The sequence below is a fragment of the Pseudoliparis swirei genome, chromosome 13 (assembly GCF_029220125.1).
Source record: "Pseudoliparis swirei isolate HS2019 ecotype Mariana Trench chromosome 13, NWPU_hadal_v1, whole genome shotgun sequence".
Taxonomy (NCBI): Eukaryota; Metazoa; Chordata; class Actinopteri; order Perciformes; family Liparidae; genus Pseudoliparis; species Pseudoliparis swirei.
In genome coordinates, this window is record NC_079400.1 from 22,066,659 (window position 1) to 22,082,120 (window position 15,462).

General features: G+C 54.7%; 1 protein-coding gene across 2 annotated transcripts in view; it reads left to right on the forward strand.

Moving 5' to 3' along the window:
- Window positions 1–10,642: 10,642 nt before the first annotated feature.
- The window catches only part of asah2 (N-acylsphingosine amidohydrolase 2), a 46,660-nt gene continuing 41,840 nt past the window's right edge, over window positions 10,643–15,462 (forward strand). For both annotated transcript variants that reach the window (XM_056429678.1, XM_056429679.1), the window contains exons 1-2: window positions 10,643–11,038; window positions 11,137–11,234. In XM_056429678.1, the coding sequence (XP_056285653.1) occupies window positions 10,912–11,038; window positions 11,137–11,234 (225 nt within the window). In that variant the 5' untranslated portion in view covers window positions 10,643–10,911. The remainder of the gene's footprint in view (window positions 11,039–11,136; window positions 11,235–15,462) is intronic.

Sequence of the window (15,462 nt, forward strand, 5' to 3'; positions counted from 1 at the left end):
ACAACAACCTTTAGACCCCCTAGAGACCACAACCCTAGGACCGGGGAGACCACAACAACCCTAGACCCCTTAGAGACCACAACAACCCTAGACCCCTAGAGACTACAACACAACCTCTAGACCCCTAGAGACCATAACAACCCTAGACTCTAGAGACCACAACAACAACCCTAGACCCTTAGAGACCACAACAACCCTAGTAGGACCCTTAGAGACCACAACAACCCTAGACTCCCCTAGAGACCACAAGGAACAACCCTAGACCCCCTAGAGACCACAACCCTAGACCCCCCAGAGGCCACAACAACCCTAGACCCTAGAGACCACAACAACCTCCCAGACCCCTATAGAGACCACAACAAATTCTAGACCTCTAGGAGACCACAACAACCCTAGACCCCTAGAAATTCACAACAACCCTAGACCCCTAGAGACCACAACAACCCTAGACCCCTTAGAGACCACAACAACCCTAGACCCCTAGAGACCCATAACAACCTCAGACCCCTAGAGACCACAACAACCTAGACCCCTAGAGACCACAACAACCCTAGACCCTAGAGACCACAAATAACCCTAGGACCCTTAGAGACTACAACAACCCCAGGACCCCAGAGACCACAACAACCCTAGACCCCTAGAGACCACACAACAAACTTTTAGACCCTTAGAGACCACATTAACAACCCTAGACCTAGAGACCATAAATAACCCTAGACCCCTCAGAGACCATAACAACCTAGACCCCCTAGAGACCAGCAACAACTTAGACCTCTTAGAGACCACACAACAACCCTAGACCCCTTAGAGACTACAATAAATCTAGACCTCTAGAGACCATAACAACCCTAGACCCCTAGAGACTAACACAACAACCCTAGACCCCTAGACCAACAACCCTAGACCCCTGAGACCATAACAACCCTAGACCCCCTAGAGACCACAACAACTCCTAGACCCCTAGAGACCACAACAACTTTAGACCCCTATAGAGACCACACAACCTCCTAGACCCCTAGAGACTACAACAAACTCCTAGACCCCTAGAGACCACAACCCCTAGACCCCGAGATCATAACAACCAGACCCCTTAGAGACCACACAACCCTAGACCCCTAGAGACCATAATAACCTAGACCCCTAGAGACCACAACAACCTAGACCCCTAGGAGACCACAATAACTTAGACCCCCGAGACCACAACAACCCTAGACCCTTAGAGAATTAAGGAACAACCCTAGACCCCGGAGACTAATACAACAACCTAGACCCCTTAGAGACCATACAACTCCTAGACCCCCAAGAGACTTACAACAACCTAGACCCCAAGAGACCACAACAACCTCCTAGACCCCTTTAGGAGACCATAACAACCTCAGACCCCCAGACTACAACAACCTAGACCCCTAGAGACCATTACAACAACCCCAGACCCCTCAGAGACCATAACAACCTTAGACCCCCTAGAGACCACACAACAACCCTAGACCCTTAGAGACCACAACAACCCTAGACCCCAAGAGACTTACAACAAATTCTAGACCCCAAGAGACCACAACCCTAACCCCTAGACCACAACAACCCCAGACCCCTTAGAGACCACAACAACCCTAGACCTCTAGAGACCAACAACCCTAGACCCCTAGAGACCATAAACAACCCTAGACCCTTAGGAGACCACAACAACCCTAGACCCTAGAGACCACAAAATAAACCCTAGACCCCAGAGACCACAACCCTAGACCCTAGAGACCACAACAACCCTAGGACCCTAGAGACCACAACAACCTCTAGACCCCTCAAGAGACTACAACAACCTAGACCCCAAGAGACCACAACAACCCTAGACCCTTAGAGACCACAACAACCCTAGACCCCTAGAGACCACAACAACCCTAGACCCCTGAGACCACAACAACCCTAGACCCTTAGAGACCACAACAACTCCTAGACCCCTAGGACCATAACAACCCTAGACCCTTAGAGACCATAACAACCCTAGACCCCTAGAGACTACAACAACCCTAGACCCCTAGAGACCACAACAACCCTAGACCCTAGAGACCACAACAACCCTAGGACCCCTTAGAGACCACACAACCCAGACCCCTTTTAGAGACCACAACAACCCTAGACCCCTAGGAGACCACAACAACCTAGACCCCTAGAGACCACAACAACCCTAGACCCCCTTAGAGACCACAACAACCCTCAGACCCCTAGACCATAACAACCCTAGACCCCTAGAGACCACAATGAACCCTAGACCCCTAGAGACCACAACAACCCTAGACCCTTTAGAGACCACAACAACTCTAGACCCCTTAGAGACCACAACAAACTTAGACCCTCTAGAGACCAAATCCTAGACCCCTAGAGACCACAACAACCCTAGAATCTCTAGAGACCACAACAACCTAGACCCCTAGAGACCACAACAACCTCTAGACCCCTAGAGACCACAAACAACCCTAGACCCCAGAGACCACAACAACCTAGACCCCATATAGAGACCAAGGCCAACCCTAGACCCTAGGAGACCACACAACAACCCTAGACCCCTAGAGACTACAACAACCCCTAGACCCCCTAGAGACCACAACAACCTAGACCCCTAGACTACAACAACCCTAGACCTCTAGAGACCACAACAACCCTAGACCCCTAGAGACCAATACAACAACCCTAGACCCCTTTAGAGACCATAACAACCTAGACCCCTAGAGACCACACAACAACCTTAGACCCTTAGAGACCACAACAACCCTAGACCCTTTAGAGACCACAACAACCCTAACCCCTTAGAGACCACACAACCCTAGACCCCAAGAGACTACAACAACCCTAGACCCCAAGAGACCACACAACAACCCTAGACCCTTAGAGACCACAACAACCCTAGACCCCTAGAGACCACACAACAACCTAGAACTCTAGAGACCACAACAACCCCAACCCCTTAGAGACCACACACAACCCTAGACCCCCTAGAGACCACAAATTCCTAGACCCCTCAGAGACCACAATAACCCTAGACCCCTTTAGAATTGCTGTCAACCCTAGACCCCAAGAGACTACAACAACTTAGACCCCAAGAGACTACAACAACCCTAGACCCCCTAGACCACAACAACCTAGACCCCTTAGAGACCAGCAACAACCCTAGACCCCCTAGAGACCACAACAACCCTAGACCCCTAGAGACCACATAAACAACCCTAGACCCTTAGAGACCACAACAACAACCCTAGACCCCTAGAGACCACAATAACCCTAGACCCCTAGAGACTACACAACCCTAGACCTCAGAGACCACAACAACCCTAGACTCCCCTAGAGACTATTAACAACTTAGACCCTGAAGAGACTACAACAACCCTAGACCTCAAGAGACCATACAACAAACTTAGATCTCTAGGAGACCACACAACCCTAGATCCTAGAGACCACAATAACCCTAGATTCCCCTAGAGACCACAACAACCCTAGATTCCTTAGAGACCACTGACAACCCCAGACCCCAGAGACCACAACAACCCTAGATTCTTAGAGACCACAACAACCTAGACCCCTTAGAGACCACAATCCAGACCCTCTAAGAGATCATACAACAACCCTAGACTCCCCAAGACCATACAACAACCCTAGACCCCTAGAGACCACAACCCTAGGACTTAGAGACCATTAACAACCCTAGATCTCTAGAGACCATAACAACCCTAGATTCTAGAGACCGTTACAACAACCTAGACCCCTAGAGACCACACAACCCCAGACCCCTAGAGACCACAACAACTCAGACCCCTAGAGACCATAAACAACTCCTAGACTTCAGAGACCACAACAACCCCAGACTACCTGTGTGCGCGCATCACGGCTGAGGTCGGCTTTGCACGCCTCGCTGTGAAGAGCTGCGCGCAGCAGACACAGCATTTAACTGAGCAGCGTGCGCCTGATCGCCTTTACCGAAGCATCGATACTATAAATATGCTAAATCACATCGTGTTTAACGACGGGTACTTTGTGTTAGCATCGCTACACCGTGCAGCGCGTGACAGCAGCAGATGTAGCGATCATCTGGTTAACCTGAAACTCCCCCAAACGCTGTGGACATCTGAACGCCGATTGGCCGAGACGCTGCACACGCCCATCAAACCCCTTGGGGCCCCGCAACCCTGGACCTAGAATACATATTTTCGGACCCTGGGACCACAACAGCCCCTGGACCCCTAGGGGACCACAGCGGCCCTGGGCCCCTGGGCCACAACAGCCCACTGGGCCCCCTGGGACCACAGCAACCTGAACCCTGGGACCACAACAACCTAGTTGCCAGAATTACACAACAGCCTAGACCCTGAGACCACAACAGCCCCTAGACCCCTGAGACACAACAGCCCTGGACCCCCTGAGACCACAACAGAGCCTAGACCCTTAGAGACCACAACAGCCTGGGCCCTAGAGACCAACCTAGACTAAAGTTACAACAACCTGAGCCCTTGAGAGACCACAACAACCCTAGACCCCTGGGAGACCACAACAACCCTAGACCCTTGGGGCCACAGCAACCTGGACCCTTGGGGGCCACAACCTGAGCCCCTTAGAGGGCCACAACCGCCCTAGACCCCCAGGGCCACAGCAACCTGAGCCCCCAGAGACCACAACAACCCTAGACCCTTAGGACCACAACAACCCTAAGACCCCCTAGAGCCACAACAACCTAAGACTAGAGTACAACAGCCCTAGGCCCTTAGAGACCACAGCAACCCTGAACCCCTAGAGGCCACAGCAGCCCCTAGACCCTTGGGAGACCACAGCAGCCTGGACCCCCCAGAGACTGCAACAGCCTGGATTTTAAAGGACCACCAGCAACCCTAGGCCCCCTGAGACCACAGCAGCCCTGAACCCTTGGGAGACCACAACAGCCCTAGACCCCTGGGGCCACAGCAGCCTGGACCCCTAGGACACAGCAGCCTGGACCCCATGGGGCCACAGCAACCCTAGGCCTGGAATACAGCCTAGACCCCTAGAATACAGCCCTGGGCCCTAGAGCCACAGCAGCCCTAGACCCTCAGGACCACAGCAGCCCTAGACCCCCAAGAGACTACAACAGCCTGAACCCCAGAGACCACAACAACCTAGACCCCTTGGGAGACCACAACAACCCTAGTCCCCCTAGCGACCACAACAACCCTGAACCCTAGAGACCACAACAACCCTGAACCCCTTAAAGCCACCTTAACCCTAGACCCCTAGAGACCACAACCCTAGACCTGGGGCCACAGCAACTGGAGCCCCTAGAGACCACAACAGCCCTAGACCCCTGAGACACCAGCAACCCTAGACCCTGAGACCACAGCAACCCTAGACCCCTTAGAGACACAACAACCCTAAGACATCAGGGCAGCAACCCTGAACCCCTAGAGACCACCAGCAACCTGATTTCGAGACTGCTGTGACCCTTAGAGACACAACAGCCTGGGCCCCCTGAACCTAGCAGCCCTAGACAGCCCCCTAGAGACCACAACAGCCCTGGACCCCTAGGACCACAGCAACCCTGGAACCCCTTAGAGACCCAGCAACCCCTGGACCCTTAGAGACCACAACAACCTAGACCCTCTAGAGACCACAACAACCCTAGACCCCCTAGAGCCACAACAGCCCTAGACCCCACAGAGACCACAACAGCCTGAGCTAGGGCCACAACAGCCTGGACTGAGACACAGCAGCCTGAGCCCCTGAGGCCACAACAGCTTGGGCCCAGAGACCACACAGCAACCTAGACTAGAGACCACAACAACCTAGACCCCCCTGAGGCCACAACAACCTGGGCCCCCTGAGAGACCTGTAACCCTGGGCCCTTGAGACCCAGCAACCCTAGACCCCTAGGACCTGTAACCCTGAGCCCTAGAGCCACAACAACCCCTAGACCCCTTGATTACAGCAACCCTAGACTGAGACCACAGCAACCCTGGAGCCTTGAGACACAACAACCTAGGCCTTGAGACCTAGCCCTAGACATAGAGCCACAACAACCCTAGACCCCCAAAGAGACTACAGCAAGCTTCGAACCCCCCAAGAGAGACCACAGCAGCCTAGACCCTTGGGGCCACAACAACCCCAGACCCCTGAAGACCACAGCAACCCTGAGCCCCTAGGACCTGTGACCTAGGACCCTTAGGACCACAACAGCCTGGACTAGGACCGCAACGACCCTGGACCCTGGGGCCACAGCAGCCCTGGACCCTTGGGGGACCACAGCGGCCCTGGACACAGGACTGGCAGCCCTAGACCCCAAGGGACCACAGCAGCCCTATGGACCCCCTGGGACCACAACAGCCCTGGACATGGGGACCACAGCCTGGCCCCCTAGGGACCACAAGCCTGGGCCACAGGGACCGCAACAGCCTGGACCCCTTGGGACCACGAAAAGCAGCCCTGGACCCTAGGACCTGGCCTGGACTGGGACCACAACTATGACCCTAGACCCTGGGGCACAGCAGCCCTGGACCCCACATCAGGGGACCGGCTTCCTGGACCCAGGACTACAGCAACCTAGACCCCAAGGACCACAACCCTGGACCCCTTGGGGCCCCAACAGCCCTGGACCCCTAGGACCACAACAGCCTGGATGCCCTAGAGACCACAACAGCCCTAGACCCATGGGGTCCGACAGCCCTAGACCCCCTGGGGACCACAGCAACCCTAGACCCCTTAGGGGCCACAACGACCTAGGCCCCTTAGAGCTGACCTATAGACCCCCAAGGGACTACAACAGCCTAGACCCCAAGGCCACAACAACTAGACCCTAGAGACCACAACAACCTAGACCCTTGAGACCACAACAACCCTGGAACCCCTGAGAGACCACAACAACCCCTGGAGCCCTAGAGTTACAACAACCCTAGACCCCTTGGGGCCACAACAACCCTAGACCCCTAGAGACCACAACAACCCTAGACCCCTAGAGACCACAACCCCTGGGCCCCTAGAATTTAACAACCCTGGAGCTCACCTGTGTGCGCGCATCACGGCTGGCGTGCACGCGCCCCTCGCTGCAGGCGCTGCGGCGTGCGGGCAGCATTTGTGAACAGCCCAGCGTGCGCTCTGAGTCGCTCTCTTAATGATGTCGATACTGCTCGTGCTAAATCACATGCATTTTAACGTCACCCGAATTGCTTTGTTGGCATCGCTACACCGTGCGGCGTGACGGCAACGGGTCGCGGCGGGCTAACATTCAAGCTAACCTGAACCCCAAACGCTGTGGACATCTGAGCGGCTGATTGGCCGAGACGCGACCGCCCCCATCAAAGATGCTCCTAGAGGAACCTCATCCTTACTCTATCTCCCTAAGGGCTCCCTAGAGGAACCCTGTCTCCTTACCTCCATATCTCTAAGGCTCCTGAGGACCTCATCTCCTTACTTCTATCTAAGGCTCTAGAGGCGCTCATCTCCTTACTCTATCTCTAAGGCTCCTAGAGGAACCTCATCTCCTTACTATCTCTAAGGCTCCTAGGGAACCTCACTCCTTGCTCCTATCTCTAAGGCTCCTAGAGGACCTCGTCTCCTTGCTTTCTCTCTCTACGGCTCCTAGAGGAACCTCCGTCTCCTTGCTCATCTCTCGGCTCCTAGAGGAACCTGCTCCTTGCTCTATCTCTACGGCTCCTAGAGGAACCTCGTCTCCTTGTCTATCTCTCCCCGGCCCTAGAGGAACCGTCTCCTTGCTCTATCTCTACGGCCCTAGAGGAACCTCGCCTTGCCCGCCTATCTCACGGCCCTAGAGGAACCTCGCACCTTGTTTCTATCTCTGACTCTAGAGAACCTCATCTCCTTGCTCATCTCTAAGGCCCTAGAGGAACCTCGCCTCCTTGCTCTCTCTCAAGGCCCTAGAGGAACTCATCTCCTTGCTCTATCTCTCGGCTCCTAGAAGACCTCGCCTCCTTGCTTCATCTCTCTGGCCCTAGAGGAACCCTCACCTGTCTCCTTGCTCTATCTCCGGCTCCTAGAGGAACCCTGCCTCGTCTCATTCCCACGTCTTGTAGAGGAACCCTCTGTCTCTCACGGCTCCTAGAGCCTCGTCTCCTTGCTCATCTCTCGGCTCCTAGAGGAACCTCGTCTCCTTGTCTATCTCTCACGGCTCCCTAGAGGAACCTCGTCTCCTTGCTCTCTACGGCCCTAAAAGGAACTCGCCTGTTTCATCTCTACGGCTCCTAGAGGAACCTCGTCTCCTTGCTCTATCTCTACGGCTCCTAGAGGAACCTCGTCTCCTTGCTCTATCTCTACGGCTCCTAGAGGAACCTCGTCTCCTTGCTCTCTCACGGCTCCCTAGAGGAACTCATCTCCTTGCTCTATCTCTGGCTCTGGGAACCTCGTCTCATACTCTATCTCTGGCTCTAGAGGAACCTCGTCTCCTTGCCGTCTCTACGGCTCCTAGAGGAACCTCGTCTCCTTGTTTCCATCTCTACGCCCTAGAGGAACCGCCTCTCCTTCCTCTATCTCTACCTGAGGAACCTCGTCTCCTTGCTCTATCTAAAACGGGCCCTAGAGGAACTCATCTCCTTCCTCTATCTCAAGGCTCCCTACAGAGGAACCCTCATCTCCTTCCTCTATCTCTCACGGCCCTAGAGGAACTCGTCTCCTTGTCTCTATCTCTAAGGCTCTAGAGGAACCTCATCTCCTTCCTCTATCTCTACGGCTCCTAGAGGAACCTCGTCTCCTTGCTCTATCTCTAGAAACCCTAGAGGAGACCTGTCTCCTTCCCTCTATCTCTCACGCCCTAGAGGAACCTGCGTCTCCTTGCTTCCATCTCTCACGGCTCCTAGAGGAACCTCATCCTTGCTCTATCTCTAAGGCTCCTAGAGGAACTCTGCCTCCTGCTTCCATCTGCAGCCCTAGAGGAACCTCATCTCCTCTCCCATTCCCACGGGCCCTAGAGGAACCCCTGTTCTTGTTTCATCTCACGGCTCCTAGAGGAAACCTCGTCTCCTTGTTTCCATCTCTCAAGGCCCTAGAGGAACCTCATCTCTTACTCTATCTCTAAGGCTCCTAGGAACCTCATCTCCTTCCTCTATCTCTAAGGCTCCCTACAGAGGAACCTCATCTCCTTCCTTATCTCCTAAGGCTCCTACAAGGAAGACTGCTCTTGCTCATCCTTCCAGAGGAACTCTATCTCCCACGGCCCTAGAGGAACCTGTCTCCTTGCTCTATCTCCCGGCTCCCTAGAGGAACCTCGTCCTTGCTCTATCTCTGCTCCTAGAGGAACCTCGTCTCCTTGCTCTATCTCGGCTCCTAGAGGAACCTCGTCTCACTTGCTCTATCTCTAAAGGCTCCTGAGGAACCTCGCTCTTGCTCTATCTCAAGGCTCCTAGAGGAACCTCATCTCCTTGTCTATCTCTACGGCTCCTAGAGGAACCTCGCCTTGCTCTATCTCTCGGCCCTAGAGGAACCTCGGAAGCTTGCTCTATCTCCTAAACCTAGAGGAACCTCGTCTCCTTGCTCTCTCACGACAGGCCTCATCTCCTTCCTCTGTTTCTAAGGCTCCAGAGGAACCCTCGTCTCCTTGCTCTATCTCGGCTCCTGAGGAACCTCATCCTTCCTCTATCTCTAAGGCTCCTACAGAGGAACCTCATCTCTTCCTCTATCTCTCGGCTCCTAGGAACCTCGTCTCCTTGCTCTATCTCTAGGCTCTAGGAACCCCATATTTCCTCTATCTCTAAAACTCCTGAGGAACCTCGTCTCTTGCTCATCTCTACGGCTCCTAGAGTGACATCATCTCCTTCTTCTATCTCTATGGCTTCTAGAGGAACCTCGTCTCCTTGTTCTATCTCTAACAGCTCCTAGAGGAACCGTCCTTGCTCTATCTCTAAGGCTCCTAGAGGAACCTCATCTCCTTACTCTATCTCTAAGGCTCCTAGAGGAACCTCATCTCCTTCATCTATCTCTAAGGCTCCTACAGAGGAACCTCATCTCCTTCCTCTATCTCTACGGCTCCTAGAGGAACCTCGTCTCCTTGCTCTATCTCTACGGCTCCTAGAGGAACCTCGTCTCCTTCCTCTATCTCTAAGGCTCCAGAGAACCTCGCCTCCTTGCTCTATCTCTCACGGCCCTAGAGGAACCTCGTCTCCTTGTTTCTCTCTACGGCTCCTAGAGGAACCTCGTCTCCTTGCTCTATCTCTACGCTCCTAGAGGAACCTCGTCTCCTTGCTCTATCTCTACGGCTCCTAGAGGAACCCTCGTCTCCTTATCTCTACGCTCCTAGAGGAACCTCGTCTCCTTGTTTCTATCTAAGGCTCCTAGAGGAACCTCATCTCCTTCCTCTATCTCTAAGGCTCCTAGAGGAACCTCGTCTCCTTGCTCTATCTCTACGGCTCCTAGAGGAACCTCGTCTCCTTGCTCTATCTCTACGGCTCCTAGAGGAACCTCGTCTCCTTGCTCTATCTCTACGGCTCCTAGAGGAACCTCGTCTCCTTGCTCTATCTCTACGTTGAGGCTCAGGACCAGCAGGTGGACCTTGACTTGTTTCTCAACAGCTGATGACTCGTCGGTCGTTAATCTGCTGATCACTTATTGATCTGTAATCTGTGAGCTTTGGCCCTTTGGCCCTTTGGACTCGCGGGGGGAGAGCAGACCTGGGATCAGACTCAAGGCGCTCGTCCTCGCTCCGGGCTGACGGGTCTCCATCGGTCCGTTTCTACACATTGTGGTCCTGCTCCCTCCTGCTGAGCCGGTCCGGTTCCCCCTGGCTCCAGGGTCCAGAGTCTTTCTGTGGCGCAGAGGAAACAGACCTCAGACCAGCGTCCGCTATCAGGCTCAGAGTCCGGTCCCCTCCAGGAGACTCCCGAGTGTCTGTTGAGGACCAGAACCAGAACCAGAACCAGGACCAGGACCAGGACCAGGACCAGTCCCGGCCCCCTCATGGCGGCCAGGAAGCTGCGCGGTGGTTTTTCTTGTCTGGAGGCCTCGTTGGCGGTCCTGTTCGTCGTCATGACGGCGGTGAGCGTGGCGCTGATCTCCCTGATGGCCACCAGGACCCTGCAGACCGGTGAGACCGCCCGGTTCTGACCGCCCGGTTCTGACCATATGAAACCAAACTGTGAAGGATCTGACTGACCTGAACCAGAACCTTCTGGGTCCCTTCAGGTCCAGAGACCATCATCCCTCCCGGTCCGGAGGACTCGCCGTACCTGATCGGCGTGGGCCGAGCGGACTGCACCGGGCCGCCGGCAGAACTCCCTCTGGTCAGTACCCTAGACCCCCTAGAGACCACAACAACCCTAGACCCCCTAGAGACCACAACAACCCTAGACCCCTTAGAGACCACAACAACCCTAGACCCATTAGAGACCACAACAACCCTAGACCCCTTAGAGACCACAACAACCCTAGACCCCCTAGAGACCACAACACAACCCCTGGGCCCCTAGAGACCACAACAACCCTAGACCCCTGGGGCCTGTCAACAACCTGGGCCCCTAGAGACCACAACAACCCTAGACCCCCTAGAGACCACAACAACCCTAGACCCCCTAGAGACCACAACAACCCTAGACCCCCTAGAGACCACAACAACCCTAGACCCCCTGAGACCACAACAACCCTAGACCCTTGAGACCACAACAACCCTAGACCCATTAGAGACCACAACAACCCTGGACCCCTAGAGACCACAACAACCCTAGACCCCTTTAGAGACCACAACAACCCTGGACCCCCTGAGACCACAACAACCCTGGACCCCCTAGAGACCACACCCTGGACCCCTTGGAGACCACACAGCAACCCTAGACCCCTAGGAGACCACAGCAACCCTAGACCCTAGAGACCACAACAACCCTAGACCCCTAGAGACCCACAACAACCCTAGACCCCTTGGGACCACAACAACCCCTGGACCCCTTGGGACCACAACAACCTGGGACCCCTAGAGACTACAACAACCCTGGACCCTAGAGACCACAACAACCCTGGACCCCTAGAGACCACAACAGCCTGGACCCCTAGAGACCACAACAGCCTAGACCCATAGGACACAACAGCCCTGGACCCCCTAGAGACCACAGCAACCTGGACCCCTAGAGACCACAACAACCCTAGACCCCTAGAGACCACAACAACCCTAGACCCCTTGGGACCACAACAACCCTAGACCCCCTAGAGACTACAGCAACCTAGACCCCTAGAGACCACAACAACCCTGGACCTAGAGACCACCCTGGGCCCTTGAGACCACAACAGCCCTGGACCCTTGGGAGACCACAACCCTAGACCCCCTGAGACCACAACAACCCTAGACCCCTAGAGACCACAGCCTGGGCCCTTAGGGACCACAGCACCCTAGACCCCCTAGAGACCACAACAGCCCTAGATTTCGGGGAGACCACAACAACCCTGGACCCCTAGAGACCACAGCAACCCCTGACCCCTAGGGACTACAACAACCCTAGTTACATGGAGACCACAACAACCCTAGACCCTCCTAGAGACCACAACAGCCTGGACCCCTAGAGACCACAACAACCCTAGACCCCTAGGACCACAACAGCCTGGGCCCCCTGAGACCACAGCAACCCTAGACCCCTAGAGACCACAACCCTAGACCCCTAGGGACCACAGCAGCCCTAGACCCCTGAGAGACCACAACAACCCTGGACCCCTGGAGACCACAACAGCCTAGACCCTAGAGGATACAACAACCTAGACCTAGAGACCACAACAACCCTGGACCCTTAGAGACCACAACCCTAGACCCCCTGAGACCACAGCAACTGGGGATACCTTGACCCTGGGCCCTTAGAGACCACAACAACCCTAGACCCCCTGAGACCACAACAACCCTAGGCCCCCTAGAGGCCACAACAACCCCATAGAGACCACAACCCTAGACCCCTTGAGACCACAACAACCCTAGACTGAGGGACTGCAACAACCCTAGACTGAGACCACACAAAGCCTAGACCCTTAGAGACCACAACAACCCTAGACCCCCTGAGACCACAGCAACCCTGGACCCCTAGAGACCTACAACAACCCTAGACCTGAGACCACAACAACCCTAGGACCCCTAGAGACCACAACAACCCTGGACCCTTAGAGACCACAGCAGCCCTAGACCCCCAAGAGACCACAACAACCCTGGACCCCCAAGAGCAACCCTGGAATCCCTAGAGACCACAACAAGCCTGGACAGAGACCTGACCCTGGACCCCTAAGAGACCACAACAACCCTAGACCCCTAGAGACCACAACAACCCTAGACCCTTAGAGACCACACAACCCTAGACCCCTAGAGACCACAGTGACCCTAGACCCCTAGAGACCACAACAGCCTAGGCCTAGAGACCACAACAATTTAGACCCCTAGAGACCACAACAACCCTAGACCCCTGAGACTGCAACCCTAGACCCCCAGAGACCACAACAACCCTGGACCCTTAGAGACCACAACCTAGACCCTCTAGAGACCACAACAACCCTAGACCCCCTAGAGACCACAACAACCCTAGACCCCTTAGAGACCACAACAACCCTAGACCCCCTAGAGACCACAACAACCCTAGACCCCCTAGAGACCACAACAACCCTAGACCCCCTAGAGACCACAACAACCCTAAACCCCTTAGAGACCACAACAACCCTAGACCCCCTAGAGACCACAACAACCCTAGACCCCCTAGAGACCACAACAACCCTAGACCCCTTAGAGACCACAACAACCCTAGACCCCTTAGAGACCACAACAACCCTAGACCCCCTAGAGACCACAACAACCCTAGACCCCCTAGAGACCACAACAACCCTAGACCCCCTAGAGACCACAACAACCCTAGACCCCTAGAGACCACAACAACCCTAGACCCCATAGAGACCACAACAACCCTAGACCCCCTAGAGACCACAACAACCCTAGACCCCTAGAGACCACAACCTAGACCCCTAGAGACCACAACAACCCTAGACCCTAGAGACCACAACCCTAGACCCCCTTAGAGACCACAACAACCCTAGACCCCTAGAGACCACAACAACCCCTAGACCCCCTAGAGACCAATAAACAACCCTAGACCCCTAGAGACCACAACAACCCTAGACCCCTAGAGACCACAACAACCCTAGACCCCTAGAGACCACAACAACCCTAGACCCCATAGAGACCACAACAACCCTAGACCCCCTAGAGACCACAACAACCCTAGACCCCTTAGAGACCACAACAACCCTAGGCCCCCTAGAGACCACAACAACCCTAGACCCCCTAGAGACCACAACACCCTAGACCCCTTAGAGACCACAACAACCCTAGACCCCTAGAGACCACAACAACCCTAGACCCCTTAGAGACCACAACAACCCTAGACCCCTTAGAGACCACAACAACCCTAGACCCCTTAGAGACCACAACAACCCTAGACCCCCAAGAGACTACAACAACCCTAGACCCCTTAGAGACCACAACAACCCTAGACCCCTTAGAGACCACAACAACCCTAGACCCCCTAGAGACCACAACAACCCTAGACCCCCTAGAGACCACAACAACCCTAGACCCCTTAGAGACCACAACAACCCTAGACCCCCTAGAGACCACAACAACCCTAGACCCCTTAGAGACCACAACAACCCTAGACCCCTTAGAGACCACAACAACCCTAGACCCCCAAGAGACTACAACAACCCTAGACCCCCAAGAGACCACAACAACCCTAGACCCCTTAGAGACCACAACCCTAGACCCCCTAGAGACCACAACAACCCTAGACCCTAGAGACCACAACCCTAGACCCCTAGAGACCACAACAACCCTAGACCCTTAGAGACCACAACAACCCTAGACCCCTAGAGACCACAACAACCCTAGACCCCACAGAGACCACAACAACCCTAGACCCCCAGAGACCACAACAACCCTAGACCCTTAGAGACCACAACAACCCTAGACCCCCAGGACTACAACAACCTGAACCCCCTAGAGACCACAACAACCCTAGACCCTTAGAGACCACAACACCCTAGACCCCTAGAGACCACAACACCCTAGACCCTAGAGACCACAACAACCCTAGACTTAGAGACCACAACCCTAGACCCTTAGAGACCACAACAACCCTAGACCCTTAGGAGACCACAACAACCCTAGACCTTAGAGACCACAACAACCTAGACCCCCAGAACAACAACCCTGAGACTACAACAACCCTAGACCCCCAAGAGACCACAACAACCCTAGACCCCTTAGAGACCACAACACCCTAGACCCCTACAGACCACAACAACCCCTAGACTAGAGACCACAACAACCCTAGACCCCCTAGAGACCACAACAACCCTAGACCCCCTAGAGACCACAACAACCCTAGACCCCCTAGAGACCACAACAACCCTAGACCCCCTAGAGACCACAACAACCCTAGACTCACCTGTGTGCGCGCATCACGGCTGAGCGATGCACGCGCCCCTCGCTGTGAGCGC